We start from the raw sequence: 26,111 nt of genomic DNA on the forward strand, positions 1-26,111 counted from the left end.
AATAACTGAGGTTTGTCTTTGATTGGTGGCAGTGAGTAAAGCAGCTATTTTGGAAGGTAAATGTATTTGCTTTCTTGTTACATGTACCTACAGCTAAATACCCGTTAGCTTAGAGACAAAGGGGCTCAGCTGGTCTGTCAGACATATTTAGTTTAATCATTTCAAAAACTCAAGGATCAACAATCTGTTATGTTATGAAGGGTTATGTTTGAAACCTTTCAGCAAGTAGCAGCTACCAAAGATTGTCTTCCTAAACCAAACCAATCAAATTGAATTAAAATGAAGATAACACTCAAAGTCAGCTAAACTTCAGGGATGTTAATCTGTTCAGTTAGGAAGCAGAAACCTTCATGTGCTTTGGTGTAAATGTAAGTGGCAACAGGTGCACCGAAGAGGCAGCAACAAGACAACCTGCAGAAAGGGAGGGATTTGGCAGATGGAGGCCACAGACCATAGGAAGCTGCACGGGGCTGTAGAAGGCCATCGACCCGGCAGCATGACTGCTCTCTGCTCTTTTGTGTGAGGAGAAACAGGAGGCACTGCCAGAACTCCATGGAATTACCTCTCCGTACATCCATCTGTGTTGTTGTAAGATTTGTTGTGTCTCACAGCACAGTCACAATAGTGTGGAGGATATCAGGAAGAGAGCTGGACAGGGCCGTAGAAGGCCAATAACCTGGCAACAGGAGGAGCACATGGAACCAGAGCTCCATGAAGTGACCTCCAGCAGCCTACTCATGTGCATGTGTCAGGTAGCAGTACGCTAACAAATATTTTTAATTTTATGCAGAAACACAGTTGGCAAAATATTTTTATTGTAGCTCTGGAAGCTTTCTCTTGGAATTTCACCTGTTCTAAGCGTTCCAGGTTCACTTTTTGTGTTGCCACATGTCATTTAAATCTTCAGGCAACACTTTTTGGATCATGCAGAAACCATCAGCTTTTTTCTTACACTGTGGTCATTTGAATGCATTCCTGAAAGCTTAAACAAAAAACTATGCAGATTAAAGTTTTGGCATAAATCACATGACTGCCTAAAGTGGAACTCTCGGTCACCTTATACCAGGCAGTGTTGAATAACTGAGCCACAGCTGTGTTACAAAATATCTTGTAGATTATTTTACAATTTTTCAAAATGCTTTCAAGCAGGACTGGTGCATTTCCCGTCCCTTAGGTTTGCACATCAGTGCCGTTCTCTTTGTCTTTTCATCCCTTCATCTAAAAACATCTTCAGTCCCTTCATGGCTTCAGGCCCAGAATACGACTGTCTCTGTTTTCTCAGTTTAGCCTAATCACACTTTGCTTGGACAGTTCATCAGCATCCTTCAGCGAGGCCAAACCTAAAAACGACCCGGGAGAGCCCAGGTGACGCCTGAGCAGAAGAAGTAGAAGTGAAGAGAGACTCGCTAATGCTGGTGGAGTGATGTGAAGACAGCCGTGACCGTTGGATGGGAAAGACCGGCGTGAAAAATGGAGATATGAAAGACTTACATAATAGAGTCTGGTATGTAACATCATACAGTGCAGATGTCATGTTATCTTCTCTGCCTACGTTTCCCTCGATTAAACCTGAAACCAAGACTTTTGCTTCCACCTGGGTCATGAAGCTGACATCTTATAGCAAAATTTTATCACCCATCTTGTATTTATCAGAGGTGAGTGCGATTCGCTCTGATCACATCGTACAGGAATGGCAGCTACTTCCACCAGCCCACATGTTTCATAACAACCACAGCCCAAAGCGCCCTGACGGGCCCACCGTCCTCCGGGCATTCTGTGTACAGACTGAAATCATAACAAACCTCTTCCTCACAGAATCCCACCACATGACTTCATTCTGGGTGTGGGAATTATGGCATCCAATCAAAATAACCTTCTCCTGACCTCAGTTTGGCTAGAGCTTCTTCTCCGATACCACACGGAGAGGAATGACTTCATATGTGAGGAGGAAGAGGCCTGTCAAACAAATGGGCTTTGTTTTTCTTTGCGCTCATTCATGCTGATTGTCGCAAACAAGGATGAGAAACAGTTCAAAGCTTTGGGTTAGCTGCAGAGCGCGTGCACGTTAAGGTGATTTTGCATCTTCAGATAGGCCGCCTGGAGAAATGATTCATGACAACAGAAGTAAAGGAATCTGAAGAAGCAGAGAAGTGTATGCATGGGTTTATGTCCGCTGCAGCAAGGTTTCACTTTATGGAACAAAACATGACATCAGCACCACGCCCAGATAATCCAGCAACTGCTACTCCTGAACGCAACTGCTCTGACAAACAGGGAGTGAATGCATCAGTGTCCATCTGACATAACTCCTCAGGGAGTACGTGAGTCTGTTCGCCGCTGCCTCTTTTGTTTGCTTTGGTTTCCACATAGAGATAAGAGCGTCATTATGTGCACTGAGCCCTGCCCTTTGGTGACCGGACAGGACTTTCACTTTAGTGACAGAAAGACACAGACCGTCATGCACTCCCATGACTCCTTGTGCATCACCCGTAACTGTGATTTGAAATCTTTAAACTTTCTGTCCTGGTCAGACAAGAAAGCAGAGGAGCTCTGGGTTTATGTTTCGGAGCATTACCATCACTCACTGCTGATCTCTGCCATGGGCCACATGCAAAGTGCTTTCACTTCACTGTTTACATTATCATAATTTCCACGCATGCAGAATAAAGGACAGTTTATGCTCCTTACATTAGCGTATATGATATCAAATCTGAGAGCTTATACTCGACTACTGCTGGCAGAATATTACAAAAGCATCTATATGAGCCATGATGAACTGTAGCATTGAAAAGGAACCATTATGTCCTTAATGTGATGTACTGTTTTGAAAGGAGAGACGATGAGATTTTGCAAATATTTAAATATATTTTTACTGCTTAGATATTTTACAGTTAAGACAAAGTTTTAAAGTCCAGTGCAGAGTTAGAAGAGCTGCTAGACACCTTTCATTTTGGCATTTCCTTTTCATTCAACAGGTCACATCTGTCTTCGTGCTTGATTCTAGAGTGAGGTGCCCTTTTCATTTTCACCTCCTGTTGGGAATCATGCATTCCCCTTCCCATCCTCTTCATCTTCCTCCATCCGTACTGCTCCTCTCCTCTTGCCTGGCCCCATCTCCAGCATCCCTGTCCTTAAATGTCCTCTGCCCAGATCCAAACCAGCTCAGACTCACCTATTTCTTTGTCTCTAAGCCTTCCATCCTACGCCATGTTTTACTTTTTCTTTTTCATCATTGCAAATCAGCGTGGCAAGAAAATGTACCACTGGTGCCGGGCTTTTATAACCAGTAAAGATGCACAGTTCCCAGCAGTAATGCGCTCTTCAGTTATGATCTAAACTACATGGACTAAATGTTGTCTTTGCTTTTCAGTAAATATTAGATTTATGCTGGACTTGAGAGCGAACTACCCCACATATTAAACAGGTAGGTGAACCAAGGTTAGGTGTGTTTATACTCACTCTGACTCAGCAGCACCCTGGCAGCAGTTCTTCCCATTGATGCAGAGCACAATTACTGCACCTCAGATTCTGCTCGCCTCCCTAAATTAGATTGTTTTCTGCAAGCAGGGCCAAAAAGACAGCCTGGCTGCCAAAGTCCTGGAGAGTTTGGCCACGCTCAACCATCCCAAGACGGCCATTGGCGGTTACTCGGCCACTGTTAGGGCTTGGGTGGCTGCTGTCACTGGACTTTCCCAGCCTGTGAGAATGGCACAGCACTGTTCAGCTGTCACCGAGGGTCAGCGGGGAGAGTTGGCTCTCTGAATGGCCGGCCAAAACATCTAGCATTCAGCTAGCCTCAGCTGCTAGTGGCACCCGTGCTGGCAGCAGTGGATGAGTTAAATATAGAAGTATACTTCTGGCTTTTGTGACTCTGGTCAAAAAGCACAGAGAGGGACGATGGTGGATGTGGCTTGGAGAAAAGATCTGGCCCTGTGACAAAGGACATCACAATCCACCTCACCGGGCAACGGCCTCTTTCAGACAGAGCGGGAAAAGAATAGCGCATGCCCCCCCTCCACACACACACACACACACACACACACACACACACATACACACACACACACACACCGCTCATCAACTGGCTTCTTGAAGGGATAGGAGGGAAAGAAAATGAGAGGTGTGTGCTAGCCTGCTATGTGAAACAGAACTGGATAGGCTGTGGGAGCGAGAGAGGGCGTGTGTCTGTGTGTGTCTGTGTGTATCTGTGTGTGTGTGTGAGAGAGGGAAGTTACAGTCCTCTGTTATTGCTCTCTACCATTCCCTTCTTGACCCGACGACCTAAAAGAAGAGAGGCAGGGAGAGAGTGAGAGAGCAGGGAAGCAGACACCACCAGTGGACCACACAAGCCAGAGGATACGAGTGGACTCTGTATTTCCTTCTTGCCTTTTATTATTTTTGATTCTAGGATTACTTGCTGTGTTTACTAACTGGTTAAACATTCTGGAAACATCAGAGCGGCAGGTGAGTGATCATCTCTTGCATCTCTCATGCTGGAGAAAAAAAATCTCTGCTATTTAGAGGGAAAGAGCCAATGACAAACATGCGGTTCTAGCAGAGTGGAGCTTATCAGCTGTTCTGCTTTCAGGCTGTAGTGAATGAAACGGCTGAGTGCAGGTGCTGCTGCTGCTCGGCTGTCATCAGTTTTATTGAGCCAGTAAAGAGCACTGGTCAAAAGAGTCTCCTGGCTTCATTTGTTCTGCAGTATGTGAATGAAAACACTATTCCCCACATTCCTGTGTGATTAATTCCAAATAATGAGCGTTTAAACATTTTGAATTAATTAGTGTGCGAGCAGACACACGACTAGTCTCTGTGCTGATAATGGAAATGCAGCACGTTCGGATAAAAGAAAGTCATGAATCAAACATTTCTCAATGAATTACACGTTGTTACTGTGTGAATGAGACCATTTACTGTAAAGAATGTGGGCATGTGGGAAGAAACACCCACAACACAGCAGGGCATGGTGGTTTATTGAGATATTGCAAAGAAATGAGAATGATATCGTACACATTCACACAGTCGACCTTTGCCCCCGACGTCTCCCACACGCGCCGCCTTCGCCTCCTCATGCAGCTCTCACTGCTGCGCTGCTCAGCATTAAGAAGCTTAGGCCTGATGAGCTGCAGCACGATGACATCTTTCATCTGGAATATTTATGGGATGTAATGACACCGAAATGAATTCCATTTCATTCACATGAAGTCACCAGCGTTTAGGAGGAGACACATGGCTCCTGCCAGTCGCTGTTTGTCAAGCCATACGTCACCCTGTCTCAGTAAACTGAAAAGAAAAATGTGAAATGCGCCTCGGTCTCTTCAAGGCCAGCTCCCGCTGATGAGTCGAGGGTTTTCTTTCCTCCTTGAGTGTTCGAGACCGCAGCGCAGCCTCTCCCTTCCTGCCTTCCAGTGGTACCAGCCCTGCCTCAGGACAGAGAGACCCGGTGCAGAGAGATTGCTCATTAACATTTCTGTGCTTGTAAGTCCTCTTTACTCCTGCACACTCTCAGGATAGCCTGTGAAATTCACCGATGGAAGGAGTTCTAAAGATATTTTGTGGGTTATTGATGGTAAAGCATACTTAAAGCTACTCTGTGGTCACACAGTCACTGCAGTGCGTTATTGTTATTCCTGCAGTGTTACTATGTATGTTGCATGCTGCTGATGGAGTGGCTGAGCTGGAGTTTGATTCTTCCTGTTAAAAATACGTTTTTCCTTCCCGCTGTTGTCAAGTGCTTGCTCATAGGAGGCCATCTGATTGTTGGGGTTCTCTCTGTATTATCGTGCAGTGTATTACCTTACAATATAACACTGTTGTTGTGATTCAACAGCTGATTCAATTCGGGGTTGTTTTTAACTCTTTTTTTCTTACTTTTTATTTTTTTATATGTAAAACATACACAGACTTGGCCTAATATATAAATAGATATAAGAGAAGCATAAAGGTTTCTAAAATAGAACAAGAACCCTGAATGTGTATTTTAATGCAGTACTTGAGTAAATGTACTCAGTTACATTTGGCCACTGTAGAAATTCAGTCAGCTGAATGAGCAATCAGAAGAGACAGATTTGTGACTGTAATCAGTCCCAGCTTGTTAATGGATCAGTCTTTGTGTAAATCAATAATGCAGTCTCTGATTAACTGAAACTGAGCTGAGGCTGGGTCTCCGCCAGAGCAGCATCGATTCGTGTGTCACCTCACGACATCACTTGAGCTCTATGTCACTTAAGATGTTTCTCATGCACAAGGTGACATAGTTTAGCAGTGAGTACACAGTGGTACACATGACAGGACAGCATCTCATTGTTCCAGGATTAAACGTTGACACCGACACCTCAGCACCCTGTAAATGTTGCTTATCATGATACCGTTCTTTATACTTGCATCGATATGCACCTGTACCTCTATCTTGTGTGTTCGTGTTCATGTGGGCTAATTCATTTTATGACACGTGCACTAACAGAAACAGGAGGCGGAGCTTGTTCCGCCAGTAGCCGGTGTCTTTCCTGCATGTCTGGGGGGCCTCGACAACAGCTGTCACCGACACATGCACAGCTACAGTCGTAGCAGTGCCCCTGGTCTTGAATTCCAAAAATGCAGTTTAGACTCTTCGGGATGTTTCGCAGAACAGCGGCACTTATAACTCATGTGCCCTTCATTTAAAAATAAGCCCAGAACTCCATGGCAACCCAAGATATTCTAAAGAGCACTTGATATGTTGTGGTCAGAATGGCGACGCATACGTGCTAAAAACAGGGGACTGGTTAACTGGCTGTTGATGTTTAACGATAATAAGACGAGTGATGTCATTCATTAGGTTCGGATCTTTGGACCATGATGTGCCTGAGCTTCTCTGGCATTAAATATGGATTGCATCAGGAGACATTTCAAATTTCACAGCTGGGAACAAACCTCACGACCCATTCTGTAAACTTTTCCCCTGTTTGCCAGTAGTGACATAATCATGACTTTCCTGGTGATTTCCTGTGTGATAAGTTACACCAGCCTTCATCATTCCAGTGATATTACTGGTCAGGAGAGAACAAACCAGCATATACAGTAAAACATCTGAAGGCACCTTTAGAATGAAGATGACTGGCCTCTGTGACTAAGACAGGCCGTCTTTGTCCCTGAACCAATCACTCTGTGACTCCACATGTCTCTCAGTGAGTCAGAACTCTTCTCTGACAGACGTGTTATGCTTTAGTTTATTTTTGTCTCACCTGCAACAATGCTTTTCATTTTTTCCCATCTGTAAAAAAGGTAAACAACTGACAATGGCACCAGCACAAGACAATGCAAATGCTCACTTACAAACTTAAATGGGTAGCAGTTTGGAGATTTGTGGTTAGCCATGTGTTACATTATCATTCCGAGCGCTGCGACGTGCGATAGCTTAGGTTTACTGGAAGGCCAGCTGCAAAATTTCTGCCCACTGTTTTCCCATCCACACATATTTAATCTCTCTGACCTTTGGAGCCTTTTTACCTCTGTTTTGGTCTCCACACCCTCCTCAGATAAAATATCTGAGTCGCTGAGTTGCTAAGCTCAATTTTCATCTCCAGCAACAGTTACTTTTACACCTTTGGTATTGGTGTCTCATGTTTTTATCAACATTTTCTTTTATTATTTTGAACGATTAAAAAAGCTTCTGGCTGCTGTTGGTGTGACTGAAGAGGATAGTAGACGTAGGACAGAATGGAGGGAGGAGCCTTTGTGCCTGCCAGGTTTTTGTGATTGTTCTGCAAGTCGCCACCCTGGCATACAGCTGGGATCAACAGTGGCTCAAGAAGTAGAGTTGGTCACTTACCAGTCGGAAGGTCGATGTTTAGTTTGCAGCTACTCCAGTCCAGTGTGTGTGTGCACAATTGTCAGACAAAGCTCTTAGGTATAGAAAACAGTGTTTGCATGAATATGTATGAAATTGGGTGAATGAGGTTTGCAGTAGAAAAGGACTTGGAGTGCTCAGTTAGAGTAGAAAAGCACCATATCAGTACCAGTCCAATTCCCAATAAATTCCAGAACTCTAATGGTTGGAGAAGAGCTGCAAGTTAGCACAAAAACACCGTTCTCTGAACAGCTATGAAAACATGTTATGGAAACCAAACAGACGTTTGATGTGTGCTTTAAGATGACTTTCTAAGTTCTCTCTCAGTCGCCCATTTTTTGCTCCGCGCTGACTTCAGCTGGCATTCAGAGGATTTTAGACAAATGGCCGAGCCCATGTCTCTTTCCCACGTTTGAATGTGCTTCATCCATATGTTGTCTTGCTGTTTCTATTCATAGCACACTCAGAACTTAATATCTTCCTTAAGAGAGGGTAAAGATGATCACCAGATCTAGAAAGATCTAGTGCTTCATTAGTTGGTGTTGGTTTACCGATGTTGCCGCTAGAGTTTAGCAACAAGAGTCAAGTGACTCTTACTAAATGCCGTTGCTATGGGAATCGTTAAAATGTGAAAGTTTATCATCGTGTTTGAAACGATGTTTCTAATAGACTATGTCTAATCTAAGTGTGCTTCATGTGCAGCAGTGTTTATAATGCATGACCCAAATCTGAGCATGTTTCATCTCGCTAGGTTCGCCGGTGGATTTACACAGTAAGAGTGAATAAACAGCTTGAGTGAATATTTAACAAAGTGCCCTCACAACAACTCTCACGAATGTGTCCTGTTTTATAAGTGACTGATTAACGGCCTACCTGCGCTGAGTGTTTATCAAGCAAAGAGCGTGTTTGCTCTAATAGCAAAGACTTACTTAGAGAGCCACCTGCATTCTTCTCGGTTTGCTCACTGTTCAAGCTTCGGCTGGTTCCCATGAGGGGATCAGGTTAATGTGACATCAGGAGAATACTACAAGATGAAACCCACCACCTATGCTGACATTTTGCTCCAGTGTGCAATGCCAGCATTAGTTAAGTATTAATAGAAGCCATGATTACAGTAAGACAAGCTGTAAATGCTCGCGTTATGTGGACAAAATCTTTTTGATGGTTCAGTTTAACATTACAAGAAGAACGTTTATGAAAGCAGAATCTTTAAGGAATGTGAACAAGTATCACTCCAAACTTTTTCTGCCAACAGAGTCTTTAGTTTTCCCAGGAAAAGTCTGTTATGTAAAATTTGACCCGTGAAGGCCACCGGCCGTCTCGGCTCGAAGGCTCCGTCTCCCAAAATGGATTCCTGGAGCAGACTGCGGCTTTGTACCCTTGCATCCTCACAAAAGTTTCAATAATAAATGGATTGACTGGTAGCTTCGAAACCCATCCGCAGAGATGGTTTTGATTGGAGCTTTCATGTCTTGGCAGGGCTGGTGTATTTTTCTTGCTGCTCGAGCACGCTGCATTTTATCTGTGTTCTCTGGCAGAACTGGTACCCTAATGCTCTCGTGCAGTTCTCTCTCCTTTTTTGGTCACGCTGGGTTTGTGCTGTGAATACATCAAATCACACCGAATCAAAAAAGTCATTTTTCCTAAACCTTATTCATCACCTCCGTCCTCATCCGGCAGATCAATTTGGTTATATGCCAGATTTTTGCCACCAGGCCCAACCTCTTCCTTGGCATTTCTCTTGATACGAGCATCACATACAAGCTCAGTTTTCAGTAGCCTCGTGGCCTTATCATGCTATAATTTTATTTCAGCTAATGGTGTCTTTAAAGGGAATATCTGCAAATGAACACACACAGGATGCAGGTAGTTGACTTTCGACCATCTTTTGTGCGATTGAGGGCTCGTATCTGCCCAAGCAGACCAACCACTGGCAAATAAATGACTCATTTATTCAATAAGTTTTCAGTCATTTTCTCAAACTCTAACTCTGTGTGTAACCATAACATAATGAGTGTCTCTGGCACAGGCTACAACATTATGCCTATTAAATTTTATTAGAGCGTGCTGGGAGCAAACATCATTCGGACTAAAGGTATACTGTAACCATAAAGTGAACATCGGTGCGGACCACTGATTAGATTTTACAGTTTCTTTTTATCACTTTGGAATGGAGGCACGTGCTTTGTTGGGGCCTATAAATACACATGTGTGTGACAGCTGGACCTGCCCAAGCCTTGGGGCAGATATGGGTCCCACTTTAAATTTAGACTCAGGCCTTGGACTTGGGTTTTAGGATATTCTGTCTTATTAGATTGAAGTACTGGATGCCGCACCATCAGTGATGATGGCTTAGATGCTGTGAGTGTGTGTGGACATTGTGACAGGTGGTCGTTGATGTTAGAGTACAGATTTACTGTCTGCATGCTCTCCTTTCTTTTCCATAATGACAAATGGGAATGCTTCACGGCAGGGAGGAATTCAGGTCACGTGACTCAGGAATCCCAGCTTGTCTCTCTGCGGAATTAAATTGATAAAGACTGCAGCGACCAGTCAAGGTGACTCAAAACTGTGAAGACGGTGGGCTTTGATGACACATGACAGTTGTGTTCACGAGTTGCCTGTAATTGAAAAAAGGCCATGAGGATGATAAATATGTAGCAGTTTCAACAGCAAGATTTCAGATCAGCTGTGGTTGCACATGGAGAAAAACCTGGTCAAATAGTCCAAATACTTATGGACTCCGCAAGAGTTGTTAAACTGTAATCAGCAAAGCCCGTGAAACTGTAATGATTTTATTATTTTCTGCTACCAGGAAGTGTTGGATATTAAATGTCATCAGGTTGTGCAGCTGAGGAATGTTGGACTTGTTATAATAATAAATTAAAAGTTGATTTCTAAAGACAAATGCATTGCTCGTTGAGATATATTTAGTTTTCTACCACTCTGTGCAGTGTTTCTTTACGATCCGTGTTTCAGTTTTGCAAGAACCGTTCCTGTGAGGACACAGTTGTATATTCAGCTGGTGGAGGCCAAACAAGAGATAAAAGAAGAGTGAATACTGCCTTTCATGAGGAGGATAATTAGTACTGTAAATCAGTGCTAAACTAAGTAGAAAATGATGTGCTATTTCCAACCTAAATGAAAGGCATTAGCTGGTAGGTTTAAATAAAGTTTTGTATGTTTTACTCAAAGCCCTGCTTCAGATTGGTCACCTGCCTGGGGTGTGACCTGCCTCTGAGCCTGTAGTAGCGAGATAGGGTCCCGCTACCTATTAGGAAAAAGGAAAAAAGCCTTTATTCAGAGCTAAACATGATAAAACATATACGGTTGCCGTGAAGTCAAGTGAGCTGCATTTCAACAATGAGATCAGAATTAATGTTTGTGTTCTGGGGCAGTTTGTCTGAAACCTTGTTTTGATTGTTTGCTTTACTTTTAATGCATTCTTACATTTTCCTCATATGAATTTTTATTGTACAAGACTGAATTTGACCTGAAGCTATTTTTATTCTTACATCTGTCAGCTCTAACTGCACTCGCCTGCCTTCTCTGCTGAACGATAGTAACACTGCAAAGTGAGCCGAGCTGTTACAGTAGCTGGATTTTCATGGCGTCGGCCCAGATATTAAAAATAAACCATCACGGTCCTCACTCGGTGTCAACCATCTTGTCCTTAGGAAGCCTGCCAGAGTCATTTGCAGCGCTACACATGTTTCTGTGTTTCGTCACGCTCGTGTCCCAGAGGTGGTCATTTTAATGCCCTCGACCTCTGGGCATCATTCAGAAACACTGGCACAGTTTGAATGGTGGACCCAACACTATCAGCACTCGTGCACACTGCTGCACCACAACACTGGAATGAACGTTAGCGAGCCTACAGCTGAAACTAATAGGTACGAGCAGGAAAGAAGGCACCGCCATTAATCTCCAGTTAAGAACCAGATCTCCTCGGAGCCAAAGTGCACTCTCTGAACTCCGAGATAAAGGATGCACTTAATGGGTCCGTTTGTTTGATTTTCTTTCCTCTTTATTTGAACTGAGAGATGCTGCCACTGTTATCTTGCACCCCAATTTTCGTGCATGGGTGTTTTTCCCCGAAACAAGTGAGATTCAAAGAGATCGGTTTCAAGCGTCATTGGAATTCACTGCGGTCTTGACTTTGGTGACCTTGATTACTGAAGAAGATAAGCATTGCTCTTGATGTGAAGCAGCAGTTTGATAGACTCTCTTTGAAACTTCTCGAAATTGTATAGAAAATCTAACTGAGCTTTACTTTTTTATCAGGTTGGTCTGATGCGCATATTACTGATGTTCCAGTAGAACATATGTGTGAATTCTATCGCACACTTCCATGAACGTGCCTCAGAGAGAAGTCCTGACAGTTTGGACGGCTTATTTGGGATGATTCAGAGGTCAGGGCGCTATGACATCACTGTGGGCTTACAGGGGGACTCTGGGTGCTCAGGGTGCTTTTCTGTTTGTAATTATAAAGAGCTGCTGATGTCATATCTGAAACCGATCACAAAGAGCGCTCTGTTCGTACAGAACGTGAACACACACACAAGAACACGCACGTTTTCACATTCACAGAGACAGAGAAACAAACTTCTCTTCAGTTCTGTCTCTGAACATTGTTGGTTGTTGTTCTCGTGTGTGGAGTCAGCTCCCAGCTTAAGAACTGGTTAGAGGTCTTTGCACCCAGCTTTGTTTTAGCATCACAGAAATGTGGAAATTTTAATGTCACATTTTTGCCATTTTTTGTAACTAATTTAACCTCCTAAGACCTGAACTCTTCCACAACATGCATTTTAAGTTTCTCTTTGATATTTGGGCTGATTGGCACCTGATGAATGTAAAAACAAAGAATTACCAGATTTTTTTTTTTTTTTTTACTTAATTTTTGTTTCTGAGAAAAATGAGAGCCACATATGAGGATATTCGTTTAAAATTTCAATAGAACAGTGGCAGCAAAATGTCCTCGTAAGTGGATATCAGGCACTTGAAGAGCAAAATGTAGTATTTTGGTCTAGACAACCCAAAATGTGACATCCAGATGTGTGGACGCCAGGTCCTAGGAGGATAAATATAAATTAGTTTGTGTATCCATGTCCTCCAAAAGTTGCAACCACTGCTGTCATAACTTTAAAAAAATTGATATTAACTGAAGAGGGTGGCAGAGTGGTTCAGTGGTTAGCACGGTCACCTCACAACACCAAGGTCGTGGGTTTGAATCTTTCTCTGTGGAGTTTGTGTGGATTACTGTGACTGAGAAACCACACAGAAAACTAAATTGACTGTAGCTGTGTCTCCAACCTTTGACAACTGTGAACTGGACTCACAAACACAAATGAACTCATGCTGTGCTCAGTTACAAACTACTTTTAAATTATTTAAAACATTCAGAAATGACAGCAGAAGTTGTGAACCAGTGATAAGTGTATGTACATGCACTTCTACCAACACTCACCCTTATATGCCTTTGTGATTTTGGGACTACACACACACACACACACAGGTGGGTAATTATTGATATTCACTCCAGATTAGGGGATGTTAACAGAAGACATGTTCATCCAGTTTTAATACAAACACAATGATTGTGCTTGTGTTTGTCATCGGATCAGTGCAGGTCAGAAGGTCTGTTAATGTGAACAGGAATGGAAGCCAAACTCAAACAACACACTCCTGAACCAAAAATATCTATGAAAGGAAAAAGATGAATGGTAGTGGGATGCAACCGAATAAAAGGCTGAATTAAAAACAGAGAAACCTGTTCCTTCTCTCCCTGGTTCAGGTAGGATGAGATCTAAAAGCAGTGGGGTGGACACCCCAGCCAATGGGGTACTTGGAGTTCCACAGGGTGACCAAGAACAGGAAGTGAGCCTGCCTGTGAAGACCCTGAAGGCCAAAGTCCAGCAGAAAGATGGTGAGGAAACAGTGGAGGTCGAGGTGATCTCTGACAAAGACAAACCGTTGGATTCCTCCAAGGCTGGAGATAAAAGACAGAACATCCTGGATCTGTCTAAAGAGGATTTGCTGACACTGTTGGGAATCATGGAAGGAGAGATTCAGGTGGGCGAGGCATTGTTTCCCTTTGTGTTTAGCTTTCTGTATGTGATCTGCAGCTGTAAACAGGACAAGTGCAATGATAAGAGAAAAGGTGGATGAGCGCAGTACCTGAACATTATTGGCTTGAGTAACTGCAAGTTTTGCACAACAGCTCTCTCTTGTGGTTTAAAATGTAACATACCAGAGAAAACTGACAACCACACCTAGACTTTATCGAGTTGGTACTTTAGAGAACTCTGAAAGGTAAACTGGTGATCCACAAAGCAAAGACTAGCAAGTTTTTAACACCCTCTGTATCATTTCTGTGTAACTTCAGGCCAGAGAGGATGTTATCTGCATGCTGAAGTCCAAACAGAGTTCCCCAGAAGCCCTTGAGTCACAGTATGGCTCCGCGGTCCCTGGCTCGGCCCTCCAGGCCCTTCAGAGAGACGGCGTCATCACAGGCACCAAACCACACAACCACAGTGTCTACCAGAAACCGATGACTGAGGTTAGTAGGCGAGTGTCAGTCACAAACCCTGAGGGATGATCAAAATTACTTTTTTATTAACAGGCCTCAAGACCCTGGAAATCCAAGAAATCACAAGACAGAAACTAATAAAAGTAATGTTTTTGTCACCAGCTGGCAGGAGGTTGTTGCTACAAAACACTCGGCATGTTGCACCACAGCAACTGGAATTATTTGTTTCTGTGTGTGCGTGTTCGTCTTTGCCGTCTCAGCTCGAGCGTCTGCAGGAGAAGCACAAGGAGACGTACCGGCGGATGCTGGGTCAGCTGCTATTCGCAGAAAAGTGCCACCGGCGAACGATCCACGAGCTGGACACAGAGAAGAGGAAGCACGTCGACTACATGAACAAGAGCGACGACTTCACCAACCTCCTGGAGCAGGAGAGAGAAAGGTGAGGAGATCAGGAAAGGAATGCAAGAGCCAGTGGCTGTAAAATTGCAACACCATTATCTGAACCTGGACACTGTTTAGCTGCCCCGCTATTTTAAATCATTTGGTAAATAAGCTTTGAGAGAAGCACCTACAAATATGTTCATTTAACAGAAAGCAATATGCACATAAAGTGAAAAAATGGTGTACAGAAAGTAAATTTATTGCTGTAGCAATGCAAACATCATGTGATAGCTTTGTATGCAGGGGAGAGTCACGCAGCTCAAGGAAAGAGAGGCCAGAGGCAGACTGGACTTGGACTGCTGTGGGAAAGACACAGGTCAGGTATTGAGAGAAGAGGACACAGAGCCATGGGGTGGAAGAACAGCAGGAAAGACAAGCGCAGGGCTAAAGGACATGTCAGAGCTTCATTGCTGAGGTTGTGACATGGGCTCGCAACCTCAGAGCGGCTGCATGGACACACAACACAGGAGGGGAGATGGTGAAATTCTGTGTCTAGAAGGCTCATAGAGATAAAGCAAGCCTGTATGTGAGAGCGTATTTGTGCCATGGGAGTGTATGAGAGAGAAGGCCCTGCTAACTGCAAACACTCCCATATAAAAGGGTTTAATTGACTGTTGGTTGTTGGAGATTATTCTTTTGTTATTGTTTTGTTGCAGCTTCCACAAACGGACGGCGATGCATAATTAAAGCTATTTGCACTCATAGTTTGCAAAATAAAAATAACAGCAAAATATGTGGACGACATAATCATCTGTAAGACAGACTGGAGCACTTATGTGGCAATTTTTAATGACTGTGAAAAAGTTGCTTTAAAACTGCGACATTACCTCTTTGCACGGACACACACACGCACACACACACACACACACACACACACACACACACACACACACACACACACACACACACAGAGCTGGGAAATAAGCAGCTGAATTTACCCACAGAAACGACCACCTGCAGTAACCAACCACTGTGGCCCGCCCCACAGTTTGAGAAAGACTAATCTAAAGTAAATTTATGTGAAATTTGATACTTTAATCTAGCGGTGTCCAACTCCAGGCCTCGAGGGCCTGTGTTCTGCAGGTTTTAGATGTGTCCTTGATCCGACACAGCTGATTCAAATGGCTAAATTCCTCATCAACATGTCTTGAGGTTCTCCAGAGGCCTGCAAATGAACTAATCATGTGATTCAGGTGTGTTGACCCAGGGTGAGATCTAAAACCTGCAGGACACCGGCCTTCGGGGCCTGGAGTTGCCCACCCCTGTTTTAAACAGAGCCCTAGTGAAAGAGTGCACACAACCAGCTTAAACTGCATGTATTTCATGAGTTTTAGCAACAGGAAAGAGGGACTGCTGACCTGTCTGTGGTGTATCCTGCTGTGTTAGCTGGACTGGTCGAGCTCTTCTGTGTTGCATAAGCAGGGGTCTCGAACTCCAGTCCTCGAGGGCCGGTGTCCTGAAACTTTTCCATGTGTCCCCGTTGCAACAAGCCTGAATACAATTAGTAGGTCATTAGTAAGAGTATAGAACTTGACTGCTGAAGTGGAAAAAATGACTTCTAACAGTACTTTTATTGCACCATGTTCATTCACTCATGAGCTGCTGTAACATGAATCAAATGGCTGAATTGTCACCTCAGCATGCAGTCACGTTCTACAGGGTCTTGCTAATGACCTACTAACTGTATTCAGGCTTGTTGCAACAGGGACACATTGAAAAGTTTCAGGACACCGGCCCTCGAGGACTAGAGTTCGAGACCCCTGGCATAAGCAGTGAGGTACATAGGTAGTGGTCTCACCCTGACCACACCTATAAAATTGTCCGTCTTTACCACCGATATGAACCAAAGGAGTCTGTAAATATTCAAATGAGGTTATTGTAACATTTCTGAAGGAAAACAACTAATTGATATTTGTGAAGTTGTTTGAGTGACATTCCACAACTTTACTCCAAAAGAATCTGATCTGAAACTTTATAATTAATAAGATAAGATAACCTTTATTGGGAGAGATAAGGATAAGTGAAGTTTAGCTGTAAGTGCTGCGGTTGGTAATAGCGATCAAATCATAACTAAACGGGTTAATTTACTTCTACTCGATCATTTGTTGACCCCCATCTCATGCCAGGTGGTTTCCAGCAGGTTCCTTGGCTCGCACACATGGCGGCCTCTGTCACCCCAAAGAGAGAGTAGAGAGGATGAACTCTGCCAGGTCTTTACTCTGTCAGCACCTGCACGTCTCAGATTCCTCTATTTGCACCATACAAGGATACAAAGCACAGGGATGCAAAAACAGCTCAACTCTAGGAGGAAATCTAACATGTCCATGGTATATTCATTAAAGAGAAAGCCTGACGGAGCTCGCAGTAAAGCTCACGCAGTGTTATTCTTGTCTAATTTACATCAGTTTTGTTTAGCCGGAAGTAAAACTTCCAATTTTGTTTTTCAAATCTCACTTGCACTGAGAGATGGGACAGACGTCTGCTGTCCACACAGTAGCAGGTTTTTCCCTTAGGCCTTAGATTTATGGAGTTTTTACTCACTAAAACTTTACCTAGGAAGTGAAAAAAAGTAGCCAGGGGCTGGAGGGGTTAACATAAACAGGAAAAACAGATTTAAAAGAGAACATGACACAAGTGCTAACAGCTACACAAAAACATGCAAACAGACACTCATTCACTCTCTCAGGTGAGATGGAAGCGTGTCATGCTCTCATCCTTATGGATGTGATCTCCTCCAGCCATCTAGATGAGAGTGAAGAGAGAGAAGTGCCAAACACCTTGGGGAATGCAGAAAATGGGCAGAGAAGAGGCTCCTTCAGACCGGCAGCCATCAGCGATTAACACCCTCTCAGACAACAAGTAATTTATGTGTCAAGATGTTAAATATTTCAAGTGGCACGGTGGAATGTGTTCAGACTGACGGAGGAAGCAGCTCCCACTCCTGACGGGAGTTTCAAAGAGCGCAAAGTCACGCACACAAAATGAAGACGTGGCCTCCAAACTTAAACTGTTTGTCGTTATCGAGCAGGCTGTGTGCTCTCCTTTAACACCAAGTCAGTGTGCACAGAGCTCAGGCTCTGCACCTTTTGCCACTTGTTTTCTACATCCATCTTCATCCTACTGACACAGGCTTATAGATCACACACGCTTTTACATGGATGCAAAGCAATTTCTTGCAAAGTTGAAACACAAGCTAAGCTGGGCTTCATAGAAACGGTAACACAAACACTTGTATTTTCCCATTTTGGACATTGTACACCACAATTATTTCTTCCTTAGTAACAGTAAACTAGAAATCTACATGACTTGGCCACAAGTGCCAAACCCCTCTGACATCATGACTCTGACCTTTGCATGAAAGTAATTTTAGAGTTCCAGTTTCTAGGGTGTCAGTGACTTCTGACTGTGTAAGTATGAAATGTTATGAGCTACACTTTCACATGTGGACGGCCTCTTTGTACAGTAGCCAGGTATTCTAATCACACTTGGCAATGGAAGCTGCTGGCATTATGAATCAATGTCGATGTTTATCTACAAGTTCACTGGCAGACGTGGTTTTTTTAAACTGTGGTTTTGTTTAAATGATTAACTGTAGCTACACGGCCCCGTGCTGCAGTCTGGATGTAGCGCTTCGTACTCTTATTGCCATGTCTCTATCCTCCCATGTCTCAGTCACCTCAAGGGAGGCGTCCAACTCTTCCATATCTGGTTTCCTCATCATATGTAGACTTTGCAGGGAGCCTCATTCATGTCCAGGTTCCCCTAAAGTGCAACTGCAGCAGACATTCTCTCTTGTACCAGTGAGCTCACAGCAGAGACATTATCCTGCACACAGGATGGAAAATGGAGCAACAATGATATAACTTTGAATGTGAGCCTCAGAAAGATTCATTTTTTTTTGAGTAAACTTGGAAACAAAGTTATATTGGGCTAATCTCTATTTTTATAAAGAGCATTAAAACTGAGGGGAGCTTTGCAAAACACTGGTTCTGTGGAAGGGTCCCACCCCCTTCACAGTGTCTAAAGCAGAGCTCTCTCTCTCACACACTCTCACACTGCTTTACATGGATGAGGTGGCATCACTCACTAGAAGTCTGCTGTTTCCTCGCAGTAGTTATTCACCTTTCATTGCCCTCATGCCACGCCTGGAGTGTGCCGGTGGAAGATTTAAGTGACGGGAGGTCTCTGCTACTCCTATTGCTGCTACTGTGGATTTTTGCACAGGCAGAACAGGGTTCATGTGCTACTTGTAGAGCATCAATAGTGGGTAAGTTTTAAATCTAGCAAGTTTCTGAGGTCTTGTGACCACATACATTTTGAATGGAGCTCATTTTGTTTCTTTACGAGTTGTTTAAAAAGCACAGTCATCCTTGTTGTGCTGATGCCTCTTGTAATTTGGTTTAATTTGCAATGCAAAAAGGTTCAGGTTGAATATTGTATTACAATATCCCCGGGAGTGTACAGGCAGGAACTGCATCTGCATGCATTCTGCTTTGTATGGATTTTCTTCGAGCTGGAAATGAGAATGGACATGAGCAGCATAGAAAGGAGCTCAGAGAAAAGATGACTGCTTGGTGAGGGGGTGTTGGTGAAACTCAGTAGCAGTTTGTTCTCTTGTACTATCGCTTTGGCAGGATTGAAAATAGTAGGAATGTTGGAGTGTTTCATTCTGACAGGTTTTCCTCTGGATGCTCGTTTGGGACACTGTAGCATGAATTATGTGTTCTACCAGGACTGTGACTGATAATTTGTTGTTTTATCCATGTTCTTTCTAGATAGCTTCAAGTGCTGGGCTTGTTTATACCACTGTTTGATTTAGAGTGTGGAGTCAGTGCATAAAGTTTTCAAATTCAAATTCATACACAGTAGGATATGCAGTGAAATGCTTAGACAACTGCTCGTGACCTAAAGAAAAAAAGACTATGAATAGGAGAGGAAATAAATATGAAAATTAAAATGAAGGGTAAATTTAGCTAGGAAGGAATAAAATAAAATAAAAATATTAAAGTTAAAAATAAAATAACTGTACAACAAAATACACAATATAGAAATATATACGAATATATGAAGAAATATAAAACAATAACAGCAGCTAAATGGTATGAAGAAATATAATGTCCAGGGTTGTGCAATCCACATGTGTAAGTGTCTTGTGCAGTGCAAATATGCTTAAAGTGATTTATTTAAGTGACTTGTGATAAAGTGATTCGATTAGATGACCACGCAGTGTAGTTGTGCAGTGGCCACTGGTGTAAACAAATGTCCAGAATGTCCAGTGTGTGTGTAAGAACCATATGTGTGGGTCAGTACTGTGTGGTGGTGTGATTGAGAGACCGCATCGCCTGCGGGAAGAAGCTCCTCCTCAGTCTCTCTGTGTTGGTCTTCAGGGAGCGGAATCGCTTTCCTGACCTCAACAGAGAGAACAGTCCGTCGTTGGGATGGCTGAGGTCCTTCACGATCTTCCTGGCCTTGGTCCAGCACCGCCTGCTGTAGATTGAGTGCAGGTCAGGGAGCTCGGAGCGGATGGTGCGCTCAGCTGATCGCACAACCCTCTGTAGAGCTCGTCTGTCCTGCATGGTGCTGTTCCCGAACCAGGTTGAGATGTTTCCCGTCAGGATGCTCTCTATGGTGTGCGAGTAAAAGTTCCTGAGCACCTTGGAGGACAATCGGAAGTCTCTCAAGCGTTTGAGGTGGTAGAGATGCTGTCGGGCCTTTTTCACCACGGTGCTGATGTGATGTGATCACACAGGACCATGACAGGTCCTGTGTGATGTGAACTCCGAGGTATTTGAAGCTGTCCACTCTCTCCACTGGGCACTCGTTGATGATGCAGCCTTGAAGCGAGCATAGAAAGTGTTCAGCTTGTCTGCCAGAGTCACGTCCGCATTCGTCATACCGGTTGTTGATGCTTTATAATCCGTTATTGTCCTTAATCCCTGCCACAGGCTCCTAGAGTCACTCTGTTTGAGTTGTGACTCTAGTTTCCTCCCGTACATGCAAATTTCAAGTTTAAAGTCAGTGACCTTCCAGAATAATGCCCTTTCTTTTTTTGTTCCTTTCAGACTGAAGAAGTTGCTTGAGAACGAGAAAGCCTACCAGCTCAGAAAGGAGAACGAACACGCCAAACGTCTGACCAAGGTGCGAGAGGAGCTGGTCAAGCTGAAGTCTTTCACCCTGATGTTGGTCAATGAGCGGCAGCAGCACCTGGAACAAATAGACCAGCAGAGCCAGCGGGTCCAGGAGCTCAGTCAGCAGCTGCAGCAGCGTGAGCAGGCTCTAAGTGAAGCCAGGCAGCGTGCTCAGGAAGATGGACACAGGGTGCTGAACCTCGAGGCCGAGCTTAAAGAGAAAGCCGACAAGCTCAAGCAACAACACGAAGAGATGAGTGCCAAGCTAGCCGGTCAGGAGCTTCTCAATCGTCAACTAAATACAAAACTTTCAGGCCTCACGAATGAGGTTGCGGAGCTACAGGAAAGCAACAGAGCACTGAGGAGATCTGAGGAGGAACTGCATGAGCTAAGGGAGAAGATCAGCAGGGGGGAGTGTGACAACTCAAACCTGATTGCTGAATTAGAGAACTTGAGAAAACGAGTGCTGGAGATGGAAGGAAAGGATGAGGAGATTACTAAAACAGAAAATCAGTGTAAGGAGCTACGGAAGAGGCTACAAGAGGAGGACAATAAGAGTAAAGACCTCAGACTGGAAGTGGAGAAGCTCCAAAAAAGAATCATGGCATTGGAAAAACTCGAGGGAGCATTTAGCGTTAGCAAAGCCGAGTGTGCACAGTTACATGGTGCTCTAGAAAAAGAGAAGGGCCTGACCAAAGAGCTTTCAGACGAAGTTGTAGCTCTCAAGATTCGTATGAAAGAGCTCGAGTCATCTGAGATAAAGCTGGAAAAGTCTGAGCTGAGCCTTAAGGATGACCTCAGTAAGCTTAAATCACTGACCGTCGCATTGATGGAAGAACGAAAGACCCTGATGGAAACAGCGAAGTCATGTGAGGAGAAAAAGGACGATTTAAGCAACATGGTCAAAGCTGAGCAGAGTAAAGTTATGGAAGTGACAGAGAAGCTGATAGAAGAAAGCAAAAAGCTCCTAAAATTGAAATCAGAGATGGAAACCAAAATAGAGACTTTAACGAATGAAAAGGGGGAGCTTAGCACTAAGCTAGCTTATGAAATTGATAAAACTAAGGACCTTAGCTCTAAAGTCAACCAAATGAAAAAGAAGTTAGATGGATTTGAGCAAGCAGAAAAACTTTCTGGAAAGAATTCAGTGAAATGTGACATGCAGAGAACATCTGAGCCCATCATCAGAGACGACAACAAAGTTAAGGAGCTGACGTTTGAAATTGAGCGCCTGAAAAACCGTCTCAAACAGCTCGAAGTGGTAGAGGGAGATCTTCTCAAGACAGAGGATCAGTACGACATGTTGGAGAAAAAGTTCATGAGTGAACAGGACAAAGCCAACATTCTGTCCCAGCAGGTGGAGGAAATGCGGACTCAGATAGCACGGAATAAAGCGATCGAGAAAGGAGAGGAGGAAAGCCAGGAGGAAGATCTGCGTCAACGTTGCAAGAGAGAGGAGGCCAGAACCAGGGAACTGCAAGGCGACGTGGTAGCGCTCAAGGAGAAGATCCACGAACTCATGCACAAAGAAGACCAACTTTCTCAGCTCCAAGTGGACTTCTCCGTCCTGCAGCAGAGGTTCTTGGAAGAAGAAGAGAAAGCCAAGAACATGAGCACTGAAGTTTTCCATCTCACCAAAGAACTGGAGATGGCTAAGCGTCAAAGTCGAGCGCTGCGACCCAGCTTGAATGGGAGAAGAATAGTGGATGTGGCGGTGACGTCCACTGGCGTGCAGACAGAAGCGTCGTCCTCCGAGCCAGCAGAGGAGGATACCCCGGCTGGCTTTATAAGAAAGTCTGTTCAAGAAGAGAACCACATTATGAACAACTTCAGACAGAAGTGCCTGAAGAAGCCAGCAGAGAAAGGCAGTGCTGTTGAGCGTTCACCTTCATCTGGCAGTGATTTAGGTATCAAGAGATCCTGGATTCCCTGGATGAGGAAAAAGGACAACAGCCCTCAAGAGACCCACCTGGAGAAGCCACTGCACAATGGAGAGAGCTTCTCCTCTGAGCTGACCATGCCCCAGAAGCCAGGTCAGCCTTTCCACATCCGAGTGACACCAGATCACCAAAACAACTTGGCAACTCTTGAAATCAGAAGCCCGACTGCTGGGGACGTTTTCTCTAGTTCTGCTCCCCTCAGCCCCAATCCATCTCAACCCAAATCCAGAATCACCATCATTCCCACCGGCACTGCTCCGACCCAGCGGAGAAAGTCCCCCGCTGTGTCTCAGGGCCCCGAAAGGGCCAAGTCTCCAGTCACTATCACAGCTATATCTAGAGCCAAGTCTCCAGAAACCAGCCGAACCTCCTCCACTAACTCAGGAAGACCCTTGTCCCCTGTCTCCATCATGACAGTGAGCACAGCTGTAGCGTGCGAAGCATCTGCCTCCCCAGAACCTCAGGAGATGACCATGGGCCGAGCCGTGTTCAAGGTTACCCCTGAGAAGCAGATGGTCCCATCGCCTGTACGAAAGGGTCACGGCAACACGAGTATCATCACCACGACTGATGATAACAAGATCCACATTCATCTAGGCAACAACATCGCCCCGAAGATGGTAGTCAGGCCGGTGGCTGCTGTCACAGAGAGCAAGGAAATGACCTTATCGACTGGGACAGTTTTGCGCTCGCCTCGTCAAATCACCACCACTACTACCAGGAGCACGCAGAGCAAAGTGATGAGCAGCATTACAATTTCTCCTGTTACGTCCTCCTCTTCCAGAACGACACAAGGCATGGTGAGTTTTCCTTCATCCAGCTTTGGATAATTCCTGTTTTCTTTAAGTTGGATCATCTCTTTTCCTTACCTTCTTCATTTTCTTTTACATTTTTGGATCAAAGAGTTGATAGGAACACTCAAGCTGATAGCGGTTTCCTAAGTTCACCATGAGCTTCTTTTCACATCTCTGGAGATGGGAGATAATGCAGCACTGTGTGTGGTGTTTCCCGGGACCCCTTTTACTCTGTTCTTTGTGGATCCGATGGGTAGCGTGACAGAAACGGGGCCATGTGCAGGTCTGAGAGCAGCAGAGATAATGAGGTGGAATTTTGCCACCCTGCTTTAATCAGGCTGTAATTTATAGTTGTTACACTGTGTTTACTGTTTACATTCACAAACAGCCGTGGCTCAGGGCCCTCCGCGCTCTGGCTGACACAAAACAGCTTGGCACCGTCAGCAGCGTACTGAAACCTGGCCTGGACAAGCACTCGCTCGCTCAGTGAAAAATAAATGTTTACATTTCTCATTTGTGCTGCTCTTTTAGCACATAAGATCAGTTACATTGCACTAATTTACAATTCCTGTTTCCTGCATGATTTTTACCATGAATCCATAACTTAGTGTCGGTGTGGCTCAACTGTTTTCATTCTCCTGCCTGAGAAACTGTACTCTCTCTCTATTGTCAAACAGACCGGGCAGGATGCCCAGCCACCGCGCTCTGGGCTGACCCGCATCCCAATGTCCAAGAGCCTGAAGACGGGAAAGGCTGCGCTGGGATCCCTGGGGGTCTCTGGTGGAGTGAAACTGGAGTCGCGGGCTGAGAGTCAGTCTATGAGGATAGAAGTTAAGAAATCCAGCGTGAATAGCAGTACTTTACAGAATGGAGGAAAAGCCTGAGAGACACAGTACCAAACATATCTACATGGTGCTTCAGAGAGATTCATAGTAAAAGCTGTGGTGTTTGAGTACAACTCAACTATAGTTTACAAGGCATTTCTTTATTATTATTATTATTAAGCAGAAGACTGGTTTTATACTTTTTATAAGGTATTTTCTACTTCTTTACTTCTTATTTGCATTTCTGCCATTTAGACTGAAACATCCATGATTTGTTTTGTTGTTTTTTACAGTGTGTTGTGATGGGCATTTGGGTAAGACTCTGCTGCTATCAATGGCTTCTTTCTTGGGGTGGATATTTAATCTATAATGAGTTTATTTGTTTTATATTAGACACAAAAAGTACACAATTATGTGAAAATTTGGTGCATTTCTAAAGGATTTGTATTGAAAATATTGTAAATAAAAGTGATATTAGAGCAAAGTGTGGTGTGATCATTTATGCAGACACTTATGTTAACTCATCTGTGTACCTGCAGTTGTGACAACCAGTGCTTCTTGCCCGGGCCTGCATCCAAGGATTGAGGGAAATGAAAAAATTCATTTCCTGTGCTTTACGTAAATATTTTTGGAATAACAAATATTCTGGTTGATTCCTGTAATATAAACAAAAATCTTTAAAAAGCAATGTGCACGAGGCCAGACAAAGAAAACAATGAGACGGTGACGGTGCAAGAAGCAGAGGTCGTGAAGGTAGATGTGCTTAAACACCTGGGGTCAAGCATCCAAAGAGAGGTGAAGGAGAAACCTGGAACAACATTTATTATGATGATGTGGGAACAACACCAACACGATGATATCAGATCATCCGGAAAGCACTGCCAGGGGTGATTTGTGACAAAAAGATAGCAGCAAGAGGGAAAGGGAAAGTTTACAAGATGGCAGTGAGACCTGCTGTGATGCATGGTTTGGAGATGGTGACACTGAAGATTTTGAAGGTTTTCATTGGGAGTGACCAGGAAATGAGGTTAGAGAGGTGAGGTTGAGATAGCTTGGACAGAGGAGACACTGGACAAAGGATGGCAAATATGGAGCTATCAGGTATGAAGAAAGGAAGAAGACAACAAAGAAGCTTCAAGGATGTAGTGAAGGAGGTGTGCAGAGGTTTGGTGTAACAGAGGAGGATTCTAGGGACAGTGAAAGGGTGGCAGATGAATCACTGTGAAAACCCCCAAAGAGAAGGAAGAAAGGCAGGTGGAGGAATGAGCTGGAATATCTTCAGGGTTGAGCACTAAAGAAGTGGAAGGATCAAGAGGAACTGATGAAAGAACATATTTTAAAACTACTGTGTGTAATATATGAATGGTAAATTGCTTTAACTTCAAAACTTTAAATTCTTTTTGCCTTGTTTTTTACATTAACTGGGCCAATCATATAAAAAGAACACATATAAAAATCTTTTAAAAACATGTGTAAATGTTCTGCGAGTGAGAAAAAAAGGTTAAAAACAGTCAAACATGTAGAGCCTTCACGTTAAAACCCGAGCACAGACACCTACAGGTACTATCAGCTGTCAGTGACAAAGGGGCGTTACCCTAATGTTTGCGATGATGTCACTACTACG

The 26,111-nt window shown here is 44.0% G+C and overlaps 2 protein-coding genes across 3 annotated transcripts in view; both read left to right on the top strand.

Moving 5' to 3' along the window:
- Positions 1-26,091, top strand: LOC120744454 (filamin-A-interacting protein 1-like). 2 transcript variants are annotated; one of them, XM_040048874.1, is made up of 6 exons: positions 1-752; positions 13,626-13,903; positions 14,217-14,390; positions 14,621-14,799; positions 20,864-23,669; positions 24,341-26,091. In XM_040048874.1, the coding sequence occupies exons 2-6, from the start codon at positions 13,631-13,633 to the stop codon at positions 24,545-24,547; spliced, it is 3,639 nt and encodes a 1,212-aa protein (XP_039904808.1). In that variant the 5' UTR covers positions 1-752; positions 13,626-13,630; the 3' UTR covers positions 24,548-26,091. The 2 variants fall into 2 exon arrangements, with proteins under 2 accessions (XP_039904808.1, XP_039904807.1); XM_040048873.1 differs by lacking the exon at positions 1-752 and adding an exon at positions 4,063-4,464.
- Positions 18,978-26,111, top strand: part of col12a1a (collagen, type XII, alpha 1a) — a 62,884-nt gene continuing 55,750 nt past the window's right edge. The window contains exon 1 of the mRNA XM_040048871.1: positions 18,978-18,982. The gene's annotated coding sequence lies outside the window, so the exon portion shown is untranslated. The remainder of the gene's footprint in view (positions 18,983-26,111) is intronic.

This window comes from Simochromis diagramma, unplaced genomic scaffold (genome assembly GCF_900408965.1).
Source record: "Simochromis diagramma unplaced genomic scaffold, fSimDia1.1 OVJJ01000305.1, whole genome shotgun sequence".
Classification (NCBI taxonomy): Eukaryota; Metazoa; Chordata; class Actinopteri; order Cichliformes; family Cichlidae; genus Simochromis; species Simochromis diagramma.